Source organism: Sphaeramia orbicularis, chromosome 16 (assembly GCF_902148855.1).
Source record: "Sphaeramia orbicularis chromosome 16, fSphaOr1.1, whole genome shotgun sequence".
Lineage (NCBI taxonomy): Eukaryota > Metazoa > Chordata > Actinopteri > Kurtiformes > Apogonidae > Sphaeramia > Sphaeramia orbicularis.
This window is the reverse complement of record NC_043972.1, coordinates 10,138,818-10,152,807: the sequence shown is the minus strand read 5'-3', so window position 1 is coordinate 10,152,807 and position 13,990 is coordinate 10,138,818. Positions and strand designations below refer to the sequence as shown.

General features: G+C 36.1%; 1 protein-coding gene across 2 annotated transcripts in view; it reads right to left on the bottom strand.

Moving 5' to 3' along the window:
• The window catches only part of ibtk (inhibitor of Bruton agammaglobulinemia tyrosine kinase), a 59,142-nt gene extending 45,491 nt beyond the window's left edge, over positions 1 to 13,651 (bottom strand). The window contains exons 1-5 of one of the 2 annotated variants that reach the window (XM_030157095.1): positions 13,504 to 13,651; positions 8,706 to 9,618; positions 7,744 to 7,846; positions 6,982 to 7,106; positions 1,976 to 2,086 (exon numbers count right to left, since the gene is read on the bottom strand). In XM_030157095.1, coding sequence (XP_030012955.1) covers positions 1,976 to 2,086; positions 6,982 to 7,106; positions 7,744 to 7,846; positions 8,706 to 9,029 — 663 coding nt within the window. In that variant the 5' untranslated portion in view covers positions 9,030 to 9,618; positions 13,504 to 13,651. The remainder of the gene's footprint in view (positions 1 to 1,975; positions 2,087 to 6,981; positions 7,107 to 7,743; positions 7,847 to 8,705; positions 9,619 to 13,503) is intronic. The other variant, XM_030157096.1, reaches the window with a different exon arrangement.
• Positions 13,652 to 13,990: the final 339 nt, after the last annotated feature.

Sequence of the window (13,990 nt, the reverse complement as noted above, 5' to 3'; positions counted from 1 at the left end):
ATTTATTCATTTTGTGTCAGGCATGGAGCTGTTTGTCACAAAAACGCCACCACCACAGAGGTTTCCTGCTCTGCTCTGTTAATGTGCTGCTGTTTGGTCAGACAACTGAATCTATATCTGAACCTGTGCAGCGTCTACATACAATATAACATGTAAATTTAGCTCTGATGTTGTGATACATAATAAGAATATTATTAGTTATAAAAAGTGTCAAATGGCTTCCAAAGCAAGAATAGAATGTACATACTGGATAGACAGGCATGCTGTTCCCCAGCAGTTACGCTTTATTATAGAATAGAACAGAAAAGAACAGATTAGATCTTTGGGCGAAGTCAAGGGAAGGTTAACATCTGGTCAAAAAAATTTAATTACCATACTTTCTGGACTATAAACCGCACCCACCCTGTCTCCAACGTCTCACCATCGATTCATTGATGCCAAGCTTACGTGCAGCAGCTCTATTTCCTTCTTCATAAGCCAGATTGATCGTTAGCACAGAAAACATAAATTAGCCGCATCATTTTAGAGCCGCGGGTTCACAGTGTGTGGAAAAAAGTAGTGGCTTATAGACCGGAAATTACGGAACAACAATCTACGCCAAACTTATATTTTTGGGTAGGTAATTACTTATATTTTCAGGAAAATGCATTTTGAAATGAGAAAAAAAATTAGTGAAAAAAAAAAAATTGAGGAGTTTTCTGAGTGTGAATGTTTGGAAAGTGACACAGTTTTGTGCCGTCATTCTGGGCTCATTTTATAAACTCTCATAAATAAACTACATTTATTCCAAATACAATGATATTTGACTATTATATAATTTATGTCATATTCTAAACAGTGTTCAAAATTAATAAATGCATATATCTATACAAAATACATTTGAATACAATCTTAATATTTCTATGTTGTAAATACTGTAAAAAAAAATGTATATGATATTGATAATTGAAATAAAACATGCTTAATTTGATATTTACTTTATGTGCATCCATGACGCTGCCATTTTTCAAAATTCTTGACATTTATGCATGATCAAATATTGTTTTCCTCTAACCAATTATTAGGTTGTAAAATAGAGGGTTTAAGGTATACACTGAATACAGTTTAGGACGAAAATGTCAGAGGAACTTCACTTTTGAGAACTTTGTAATTCTTGTAAAAAACAGACATAAATTTTTTGTCCATCCGTGACGCAGTAGTTTTTGATATTTTTCATTAAAAATATTTGAAACTAAATTTTGCCCTTTTGAGTATTATTAAGATGGCATTTAGAGCTTTACAATTATGTGGAATATTTGTCTGAAACTTGTCTGGTTCAAAAGTTATGAATCCAAAAGTAGTGGGCTATCCATCTGTGACACCCTTGACCTCACCCCTTTATTGTCACTGTTACAGGAACAATGAAATGTCACAGCTCTGTTCTGTTTCTGTTTTCAATCATTTCCCCCTGGGGATTAATAAAGTATTCAGATTGTGATTTAGCAGCAGATTCTTAAAGTGGAAAAAGAAAGACTATATAAAAATTATCACAAAATTATACTGAAAATTAGATGTTTAGAAGTACCAGCAATATTCAAAAATACAAAATAATACTGAAAAACACAACAGAAATAAACTGCAGAATACAACATACAAAAGGATATTTAGAAGGTAATAAAATATATAAGATAAGATTAAAAACAAGGTGCCCAGGTGATGAATACTGCATTGACATTTTTGAGCTAATATACCACATACAGCATTTATAAAGTGTTTCAGGAAAACCAAACACACTGATCCACTGTGACAAATAGTTTTCTGTGGCAAGGGTCAAAGAAGAGACAACCTGTCTGTACGGCATTAAAAATAAATGACAGAAAGGCTGTAAATCCTTGAATTTTAACAACGCATTTAGTCCTATCACCATCTCAAAGACAGCCTGGTGTAAGACAGCTGTGTTGTAGAAAATATGCACGTGTATTTGTTAAAACCCTACCAGATATGTCTGCTCATCTCCGTGGCCCAGTCGACCTCCTTGTCCATGTCCACAGGTGAACACTTGGCCTTTCTGAGACAGGAACACAGAGTGGAACTTGCACAGGACCACCTACAGTGACAAAAAACAGTCAACATCAGATCATTTATCAGCTGCCTTTGGCTAAAGACATTTGAAGGATTCAAATCTAATATACTAAGGCTAGAGGACTGATAATTTAGTGCTGTTTCAGTAAACTTCATGTCATATGTCAGTGTTTTGTTCCTTGTCTGTCATCGCCCATACAACTGGTTGTAAATCTCATTCCTAGAAAAAAAAAAAAACAAACAAACTGTTTTTGTGTACATGACAGCTGACAAATGAAATGCAATTACAGCTCTAATGAAAACAGATGAGAAGACGTTAACCCATAAAGACCCAGCACTACTTTTGTGTCAGTTCCCAAATGAAATATTCTCTATATCTAACCTTTCTTAAGTGATTTATCACCATTTATCATAATATTATCCTCTGTCTTTTGTATTTTATCACAATAAATCAGGTATTTTCCTACATTTAATTTACTGATCATGTAGATGTTCATTAAAAACTCAGCTTAAAGTTGAGGGTTATTATATCAAAAAGAGAGAAAACTGAGGAAATAGTGACTTTTCTCAACAAAATATATCATTAACTGAACATAAACCCAGTGTGTCCATCCACTGTCATTAATCCAACTTCATGGGTTTTACTGGTGAATCAATGTTGTAGAAGATGACATATGACATCCTGCAGATAGTCCAATAGGACCTGCACAGAGGCTTTATTGTTTAATTTCTAAAAATGGAACCCAGGAGCAGCATATACAAAGAAAACAGGATCCAGAATAGAACCCTGAGGCACCCCAAAGCCTTCAAATTCAACTGTTATCTATATAATAACAGGGAAGTGGACTCTGTTTGTGTGTCTCAGGCATCACACAAAATCCGGAAAGAGCCAACTGCTGCAGTTTGGCATACCTATATATTTTTGGTCAAGGAAAAGACTAGTGAAAACGGCAAATTGATAGGCCTAAAATTTTAGAAGATATTGGTAATTTTATATTTTAATAGCCTTACAATCATGTTGCTATGCCCAGAATCATAGATTCAACATTGAAGTGGGTTACCTAGCAACAGATAAACAATAGGGCCACGTTGCCATGGTGTCAAATTTCCTGTGCAGAAACAGACATACCATCTGAGAGGTTATTCAACTGAAAATGCCAGTGGAATTAACCAAGAAAGAAAGTAAAGGAATGAACTGGATCAGAGGATCTAGAACCCATGGTTCCCCACAGGTCAACGCACTAGTTATATCAGAACAGTAAAAACTGAAGGAAAAAGTGAGTTTTTTGGTAAAATATATCATTAACTGAACATGAACCCAGTGTGTCCATCCACTGTCATTTATCCAACTCCATGGGTTTTACTGGTGAATCAGTGTTGTAGAAGATGACGTATGAACATCCTCCAGATAGTCCAATAGGACCAGCACAGAGGCTTTATTATTTACTTTCTTAAAATGGAACCCAGGAGCAGCATATACAAAGAATACAGGATCCAGAATAGAACCCTGAGGCACCCCAAAGACCCCAAAGCCTTCAAATTCAACTGTTTTTATATCAGAACAGAGAAAACAGAAGAAAAAAAGTTTTTCATTAAAATATATCATTAACTGAACATAAACCCAGTGTCTCCATCCACTGTCATTGATCCAACTCCATGGGTTTTACTGGTGAATCAATGTTGTAGAAGATGATGGTGTTTCCATGGTAACTACGGAGCCTCTGAATGTCCAAATGGGTCATATCTGATGACCATGAAAGGATGATAAACTGCACATTACACCAATTATTTCCATGTATTGACAGGATTAGTGGATGAACAGGTATTAAACAGGTTATATCAGTTGATGGTTTTGGTCGGTGATGGACGTTTGGGTCTTTATGGGTTAATGCTAAATATTAAAGGAGAAGAAAATACAGCTGACTGAAGAAACTTTGCGCTAATTAAGGCTCTTGTCATTCTAATTTTGACCTTGTATCACACCATGTGATGCATCTCTTTCCATGTGCTCCGGCCAAGCCCTCTTGTAGTGGTAGTAAAACACTGTGCCAATAAAAGGCCAGGGAACAAGTGGAAAAGCAAACATCATTACTAATACATCGCTCCCCTCTAGACTTCAATAGAACGGAGGGATGTTTCCCGAAGTATCGCATTGATGTGGACTTTCACACACACGCGTACGCACCGGTTTAGTTCACTTAATTAAAAACATGTCATTGTGGAATTAATATTTAACCCCTGGCACCTGCTGGACTGGGCTACGAAGACAAAGACTACATGCACTGAGACTGGGTCATTGTGTGGTCACGAAACTGAATCCATCTGACCCCCACGAAGCTTTATGAATTTCCCAAGCAGGACAAGTTGCGCAGGTTAGAAAAAAAAAAACATACTTTTTGGTTTTTGTGTGTAAATAGCTATTATATAACATCATAAAGCCCAGTAATCACTTACCCGTGAAGCGTTAACAATAAGTCAAAGTGACATTTTACGAGCCGTGGCGTTCTGCTGTACTTAATCTACTCTGATTACCACCTGGTGTGTACGCTCACCCATGGGGGGGGTAACTAGATTAATCACACTAACAGCATCCACATAACAAATGCATGAAATAGTAGTCAGGTGATTTCACTATGACCGGGCTGCTTCGGCAAAGTCACAAATTAATATTACACAGGAGAAGACAGAGCCATCAGTCAGTACCTTATACACACACTGTGGCCACTGTTCGACTCAGTCAAATGAGGTTACGGACCGCTTCGTCCCTAACACACTCACTGGCCAATCCAGTCAAAAATATGAGTAAAACCTATGTTTACTACAACTGTTTTTACTGAATCATGACTGATTTATTCACATGGTATAATTTGACTCATCCGACAATGCCGACAAGTGTGTTTCATCTGTAACAAAATAAACTTTCCACACTGTCCACAAACAATATATAAAACGCAGAAAAAGGCCGTTAGACTGATCAATAATGCAGGCTACAGAGACCATACAAATGAACTTTTTTAAGAATACAAACTCTAAAATTTCCAGATTTGATTCCATTTAACCCTTTAAACCCTAAGCCTAAAATGAACTTTTTCTCTTATTTTGACTAACGAAAAGGTTAGAAAATATGCTGTGAATGAGTCAGTTCGCCCATTTTTCCAGAGCAGTTGTATTTTCAGATTAGGGCTACAATCCATTGCATACTTGTTTTAGTTTATTTTTGTCCGAGTTCTTGCTTATTTTGTTCAGTTTTTATCAATTTTTCATAAATATTGAAGCTTATTTTTTGTCTTTACTCATTTCAACGCTTATGTTTGTCCATTTTTTGTAAATTTTTTTTCCTTATTTTATTAAGTTTTTTAATTATTCTACCATTTTTCCCTCCATCTATCTACCATTTTTCCCTCCATCTATCTACCATTTTTTCCATCTATCTATCTATCTATCTATCTATCTATCTATCTATCTATCTATCATTTTTATTCAGTGTATACTTGTTATTTTTGTCCATTTTCTTGCCTATTTTGTTCAGTTTTTATAAATTTTTCTAATTTTTTTTTTAAATTTTGAAGCTTTTTTTGTCTCTACTCATTTTGATGCTTATGTTTGTCAATTTTTTGTAATTTTTTTTCCTAATTTGTTAACTTTTTTAATCAATCTGCCATTTTTCCATCCATCTATCCATCTATCTATCCATCCTTTTTATTCATTGTGTACTTGTTATTTTTGTCCATTTTCTTGCCTATTTTGTTCAGTTTTTGTTTTTTTTTTTTCACCTATTTTGAAGGGGTTTTTTTTGTCTTGTTTGTCCATTTTTGTATTTTTTTCCTTATTTTGTTAACTTTTTAAAATCAGTCTACCATTTTTTTCTTGTCTATCTATCTATCTATCTATCTATCTATCTATCTATCTATCTATCTATCTATCTATCTATCTATCTATCCATCCATCTATCCATCTACCCTTTTTATTCATTGTATACTTGTTTAAGTTTATTTTTGTCCCTTTTCTTGCCTATTTTGTTCAGTTTTTATAAATTTTTCTCTTTTTTTTTTTACAAATTTTGAAGCTTTTATTTTCTTTACTCATTTCGATGCTTATGTTTGTCCATTTTTTGTAATTTTTTTCCTTGTTAACTTTTAATTAATCTACCATTTTTTCCATCTATCCATCCATCTATCCATCTATCTATCCTTTTTATTCAGTGTATACTTGTTTAAGTTTATTTTTGTCCATTTTCTTGCCTATTTTGTTCAGTTTTTATAAATTTCTCATTTTTTTTTACAAATTTTGAAGCTTTTTTGTCTTTACTCATTTTGATGCTTATGTTTGTCAATTTTTTGTAATTTTTTTCCTAATTTTGTTAACTTTTTTAATCAATCTGCCATTTTTCCATCCATCCATCCTTTTTATTCATTGTATACTTGTTATTTTTGTCCGTTTTCTTGTCTTTTTTGTTGTTGTTTTTTTTTTTTTCACCTATTTTGAAGCTTATTTTTTGTCTTGTTTGTCCATTTTTTGTATTTTTTCCTTATTTTGTTAACTTTTTAAAATCAGTCTACCATCTATCTATCTATCTATCTATCTATCTATCTATCTATCTATCTATCTATCTATCTATCTATCTATCTATCAAGGTTAATTGTGTGTCTGTTATGAAGGAAAACATTAGCGTTGTATAATACAGAGCCCTGGGGAGGGAGTGTTTTGCTGCTGTTCCTTATCTAGCGTAGTCACAGGCTTCTTAATGTTGGCACCGGGCTGATGCCTGATGTCGTTACTGTTGTAGAGGAGACGTGTGTGTGTAAGGTTCTGCAGGAGGGGAAGCCCGATGCTGTAACGCACAACGGCTGCTGGAAAACACTTCATGTGTCTCTGGAGAGCCCAGTTAACAACAAAGCATTGTTAGCGTTGTTAGCGTACCTGTTTGATGTAAACCCCGGTCCTCGCAAACACATCCACCAGCTCCGGGTGCTGCCGGCTCTCCTGATTACCATGGCCAAGACTGAAATTAGTATTGTTTCCCCATGTGTATACTTCAGTCGGGTCTGTAATGAGGGATGGAGAGCAATTACAAGCACAGCCACAACATCAGATCACAACGGCTACAGAGACAAACGCACAGAGTTATACTGCACATGTGTGGACGTGACGCTCGTAAACACTGAGACTAATGACAAAACCTAGAGTCAGGAGCAGAAAAACACTGAGCTGGTTTCGTCTGTACCGGTATTTTTTTTTTGACACTTAATTTTATTGGTTATTTTAACATTTTGTAATACAAACCATAACACAACACATAACAAATAACATTCGGCAATAGACACTAGTTTCCATCCAAAAGCAAAAATAATAATGGCTACAGTTATGAAGTAGAAATTAAATTACATAATCAAATTTGAGCAGCAGTTCACACACACTCTCAGGATTATGAGACAAACCACACATTAATTGTCTTTAAAGAAACTAATCCACTTGTTCCACCTTCTCATATAAAGTTCAGCCTGCAGCCTCAGCATAAATGTTAATCTCTCCATTTTGTGAATTTCATCTACTATTTTTATCCAGTCCTCTAGCGTCGGTGGCTCAAGTTGAAGCCATTTTCGAGTGACTTTTTTTTTTGCTGCAGCACCAAAAATTTTTAGGAGGTATTTGTCATTTATTGTCAAATCATCAGGATCGTACCGGTATTTTTAAAGATGACATGCGCCGGTCGATCCTTCATCGTTAAGTCCAGAACAGAGAGACCCTCCTTGTCCTGGGTCGACAGGAGGCATCCATGCTGAAACAAAACACACCAGAATTTAGAAGAGAAGAGAAGAGAAGAGAAGAGAAGAGAAGAGAAGAGAAGAGAAGAGAACAGAAAAGAACAAAATAGAACAGAACAGAATACAATAGAATAGAAAAGACTAGAATAGAAAAGCACAGAATAGAAAAGCACAGAATAGAACAGAACTGAAAATAGAAAAGCACAGAATAGAACAGAACTGAAAATAGAAAAGAATAGAACAACAGAATAGAATAGAACTGAAAATAGAACAGAATCGAACAGAATCGAACAGAATCGAATTGAATCGAATAGAATAGAATAGAATAGCCTTTACTGTCATTGTGCTACTCCAGTCAGTGCAGCAATATTCACAATAACATCAGTACTGAATTGAGTGAATATAAAATTACAAAACTGAAACTAAGACAATGAAATAGAACATAAATTCTGCAATTTTACAAGTAACATAAGAACAGCTCTAAGTAGAATAAAAAATAAAATGGACAATATCAATAGACAAATTTACAGTATTAACAGTATGTGACAGTATATCTATGAACAATATTAACAATAATAACAGTATGCATTGCCCATGAAAGCATTATGTATATCTATGAAACAGTATGTATGTCTATAAAACACTACTACTACACTACTACCTACTTTTCCCAAAATGTAATGAGATCTATTCTGGGTCACTGGCAGTCTATAAACCCAGTTTGGTATGAATTCAACCAGTAGTTTTGCAGCTAAAGTGTTAAACAAACAAGCAAAGAAACAAACCGAGCCAGGGTAATAATCTGGATCTAATTCTTTTTTTTTTTTTTTTTAAGAATATGTATGTGCTGCTGTGTATCTTTTGACCATGACCCCCTACCTTGACCAATGATATGAGGCAGTGGATCTGTCCGTAGAAGGCGCTGCGATGCAGAGCGGTCCAACCGGATTCCTTATCCTTCACCGTGGCTTCGGCGCCTTTACTCTCCAGCAGCCACTCCATCAGGGCCTTCTTTCCCACAGAGGCCGCCATGTGCAGCGCCGAGCGGCCGAAGGCGTCCCGCAGCGTGGCCGCGTTGTGGCAGTGCGCCGTCAGGAACGCCCGGAGCTGCCCCTCGGAGCCGCCCGTCAGCGCCGCCACCACTTCGCCCGCATGCTGCTCCGAGCGGCATTTGGTGGTGCAGTTCGGCTGTGCCAGACTCATCCTGGACGCTACTCACTCTTCACACTGTGTATTACAGTCCTTCTGATTGCCCACTACCCAAAATTGCCAAAAAAAACCTTCAAAAATACAATGAGGTAACAAACTGAAAACTCTAACCTCTCATATTATAACAGAGCTGCTCTCTGAGAAGAAAGTAGAAAATAATTTAAAAAAAAAAAAGTATTCACAAAAGGCCGAGATGGTTGTGGGGTGCTAGAATTGTGCTTGTGTTGAGGTTCCACCGCACCCTAGCAACCCCAGGTCCTTTCGGTGACTTGTTTTAGTCCACCATGTCGACCAGAAACTGAACACAACCTAAGGTGCTTGTAGGATACAATGGCATCAAGAATTCAATAAATACAAAACCTCTTTTGTGCTTTATACAAAGTACATTTAAGTGTTAGCAAAAATAAGTTTGTTTTACTCCTTTATATATTCTTCAATAGTTTACAAAAGGCAAAAATATCAACAACTCTCCAACCGCTGACCTTCTCATCCAGCAGTCCAACCACCAAACTTGAGGGGAAAGGAGCCCCTCCCCCCAAAATCTGCACTTAGGTGTCTAAAACTCCATAATTGTAGAGGGAACCTGAAGAAGAAGATGAAGCAATTAGGAAAAACACTTGTTTGACCCCCTCTACATTAGCTATTCTTAACAATACAAAACAGACGGCACTGTGTTTTTAGTTTCATTATCTGCTTTACCTGTTTTTATCTGTTATAGTGTGTTTTTTAAATCAATTCTGTCTGACAGTCGTGACAAAAAAGAAACTTCTGTTTTTACTTGGAGCAGACAATAACTCTATCTATCTATCTATCTATAGTACTGTACAGAAGTTTTCAGCAGCCTTTAAATTTGTTGTTTTTGCAGCATTGAAATGAACATGTATATTTATTTCTCAAGTCTTGTTTCTTCAGATACAACAAGAAAATACAGGAAATATGTACACAGCCTTAAAAGACACACAAAAAAATGGAACTAAATGGGCTCTAAAAGTTAAAGTCAGTATTTAGTGTGACCCCTGACCCCATGACAAGAAGCAGCAAAAACCATTAGAAACATCTGGCATGTGTTGAATGAAACCTGGAATAAAAAAAAAAATCAGAAAGTGAACAAAAGGATTAAAGACATGTTAAATGTAAAAGGAAGGTCACAGTAAATACGACCACTTTGGTTTACAGAAGCTTCTTTTTTCTCTGAAATATTTGTTTTTATTGCTGTACACACTACAGTAAAGTCATTTTTTGTGTGTCTTAAGGCTGTGCACATATTTCCTTTATTTTCTTGTTGGATCTGAAGAAAAGAGACTGGGAAATAAATATACATGTTCATTTCAATTAGGGATGCACCTATACCACTTTTTTCCAGTTTTTTACTTACATTTGAGTACTAGCCGATACCGAGTACTGATACGAGTACTTAATAATCCCATTCCAGTTCTTAGTTCCTTTTGTAAATGTGCTTTATTGTCGTTGTCATTAGTCTGACTGGAACAAAGTGCTGCTACTGACATTTAATGTGTTGGAATGAGTGTTTCTCAATTAATCCACCGGGGGGGGCCGCTCTGAATTAACCATTCTGGACAAATACCACGAAGAAGAGTAAAGTTTTTTTGAGAAAAAGAAGAAAGTCAGTAATAACAAACATGGAGACGACAGAGTCGACACTAATGTGATACTAATGTTGCAGCGTTTTCACTGGTAAGGGTTAAAAGCTTAGCTTCAGCAGGTAGAGAAAAGAGAAATGAGTGATAAGTTTCGTTTTCACTTCTGCTGGCGGTGGTCCACACCGCTCCATATTCCCAGTGGTATTCTCTGTCTGGGTACGCATCCGCCAGCACCTGGAAAATGGATGGAATGTACGCAGAGGACAGACAGAACGCTGTGTCCATATCTGTCTGTGTCTTTAACATTACTTGCAGTCAGCGTTACTTTAATCACCATCATTTATTTTGAAAAATCTCCACACTCTTCACACTAGGGCTGTGCGATTAATCGAAATTCAATTACGATTTCGATTATTACACGCACCGATTACAAAAATTATGTAATCGAGAAAAAACGATTATTCATTTTGAGTTGTTTTAATTCACGCGCACGCAAGCTACCATGAGCTGCTCAGCCCCGCCCCCCTCTAAGCTACTGCTGCCAGCTAGCCGGCAGGTCCACCCCAAGAGGAAAGTTGTACCTAGCGGTCTGGAAAAATGGCAGGAGAATCACAGCAGAAGTGCTTGGTAAACAAAAAAGGCAAGTCAAATTCAATTGTATGGAATCACTTTGGGTTTGATGAAGAAGATGAAGAGCAAAAACACATCACGTGCAAAAAGTGTTTCGTAGTTGTGTCCGCACCGACCACTAACACAACAAACCTTTGTAACCATCTAAAGTTTAACCACCGCCACCTTTATGATAATCTGATGAAAAACTAAAACACACAAAAACAACTCCGTCTACAACTTCGTCCGCAATGCAGTCTTCAGTCTCCGAATCTCTTTACGCTGCAACTCCCGTATTAACCTAACCCGAACCCATATAACACTGACGTGCGTATTCTAGATGGCTGATGTATACAGAAGGCCTTAACTGAAACCTCACGGCACACCACTGAATTTACTATGTTTCATACTACATTGAACATACTTGAATTTATAATTTGCACTTTACGTGTTTTTTTTGGGTTTTATTTAATTGCTACAGTTCTATGGCAAGTCTATAGCAGTTTAATTACAGTGCACTATTTGTTTACAAAAGGAAACATACTTGAATTTACAGTACACTTATTTGCATTCAAAGATTTTGTTTTGTACAAAAGTGAACATACTTTGTTTTAGTGGTTAAAAGCTTTATTTATGTTTAAAGAGTATATTTTACATTGTTTTGCAAGAAAAAAATAAACACCTAAGGTTAACAAATAATTGTTTTTAATAATCGTGATTTCAATTATTGCTAAAATAACTGTGATTATTTTTTTTCTATAATCGAGCAGCCCTACTTCACACTCCCCACACATTATTCCACCTCCTCGTACCTGCTGCACTGAACTGTGAATGTCACATGGCTGTAAGTGGTATCGGTGCATTTGTATCGGATTACTTTTACGAGTACGAATACGAGTACACACACTGCGTATCGGAGCTGATGCCCGATACTCGTATCGGTGCATCCCTAATTTCAATGCTGCAAAACAACACAGCTAAAGGCTGCATAAAACTTTTGCACAGTACTGCATCTATCTATCTATCTATCTATCTAATTAACAACAAATATAAAGACAAGACTCTGTCAGATGGATCAAAACATAGGAGTTAAGTTTTCAGTGCAGGATTCAGAGAAATCCATGACAGTAAGTGCAAAGGTCAGACTAAGTCTGGCCTAATTAGAGCCAGACTTCAGCTGAGTTGATGGCATTACTGCAGGGTTATTATTATACTCTGATGGGAAAAAGCTGGTTATGAAGCACTTTTCTTGATGGAATAAGATCATTTATTTCAATTTAAAACTAAAACCAAACAAGACTTATATTGATTGGTAAAAAAAAAAAAAAAAAAAAATTGCACATTTTAAGTCCACACATGGAGCTTTTTAATATGTTAATATAATAAACACTGGTTGTGTTTGGATTGAACATTGCCTGTAAGTTACCACTTACACTTACAGACAAGACTTGACCAACATTTCAGTCAACCAAAAATGTAGTCAACATTGAAAATCCAAATTTTTGATCCAAATGCATATGTTTCCTGAAGTAAATGCTCAAATATCTAGTCATGTTGTTGCCAAATAACAAGCTTTACTATTCAGAAATAAACGCACTACATATATCAGTAAAACTAGGTCTACTAGATCACATCCCACTATCCCTGGACAACTTTTACGCATAACTTTAATTATTCCGCTAAATATTTATATAGATGAGACCATGAATCCAAAAAACAGGATCAAAATGAAATTATGAACGTACGTTTATGAAACATAAATATAGTCCCCACTGTTAAAGACTTCAGATTATTGTTGACTTGGCAATATGATTACTGGTTATGTAAGAGGCTCATTACCACATAGTATGAGCTGAAGTTTCCGTGTCAGCGTGCTGCACACCACTTATCATCTATTTGAGCTGAAGTTTAAAATAAGCTCATGTTGAACCATTTGTATAAAACTGTTGTATCTAAGTTCATTTGCACCTTGTCCAGAAGCTAAAATTAACATTAATGTTAACACAAACTAGCGGCTCATAAAAAGAATATTAGAAGAATATCATTACATCTAAAATAATGTACTTATACTGTGCTAATTACGTATCCTAACCTCTTCGTGGTGAAGCAAACTGTGAGATATAAAAATCTTTTTTGGTCCGAAAACCTAAACGTAATGTAGCCTAATGCTAATGCTAACACCGCTAGCTTCCCTGACACATCATCGCAGGTTATGGGTTCTGCTCCTAAAGATAAATTGACGCCGTTTTATTTCTTACCTTCCGCTAGTTAAAGAAAAAAGAGGACATGGAGAGAGCAGCATCAACGACGTACATCCACTGTGTCATCACTACAAACGGGTGAAAAAAGAAGGTTTTCCACCGGAGCAAATTTTAGCAGGTCTAGCCTAAAACCCTGCAGGTTGGATAAAACGACATAGCAGTATCCAGACTTCTGATTGGTCGGATAACATGCACTCTCATCTCCTATTGGTTGTTATTTTAGGGCGTGATTTTGTGCGCACAGCTGCTCTTTGGTTGGACTCGGTGCGCTGTTCCAGTACCTGTGATGTAACAGAATATTTAATACAGCTCTTTAAAAAATAAAGACCGTTGGTTTGGCTTTTTATAGAATTGCTTGAAGCTAAGATAATGTTTTTGTTCATTACAAAAAAAACCTTCCGATTTCATACATGAAGTGCTGTAACTTAAATCATTTATTTGCAGAAAATGATGAAAATAACAAAAATTAAGTCTTGTTAGTCTT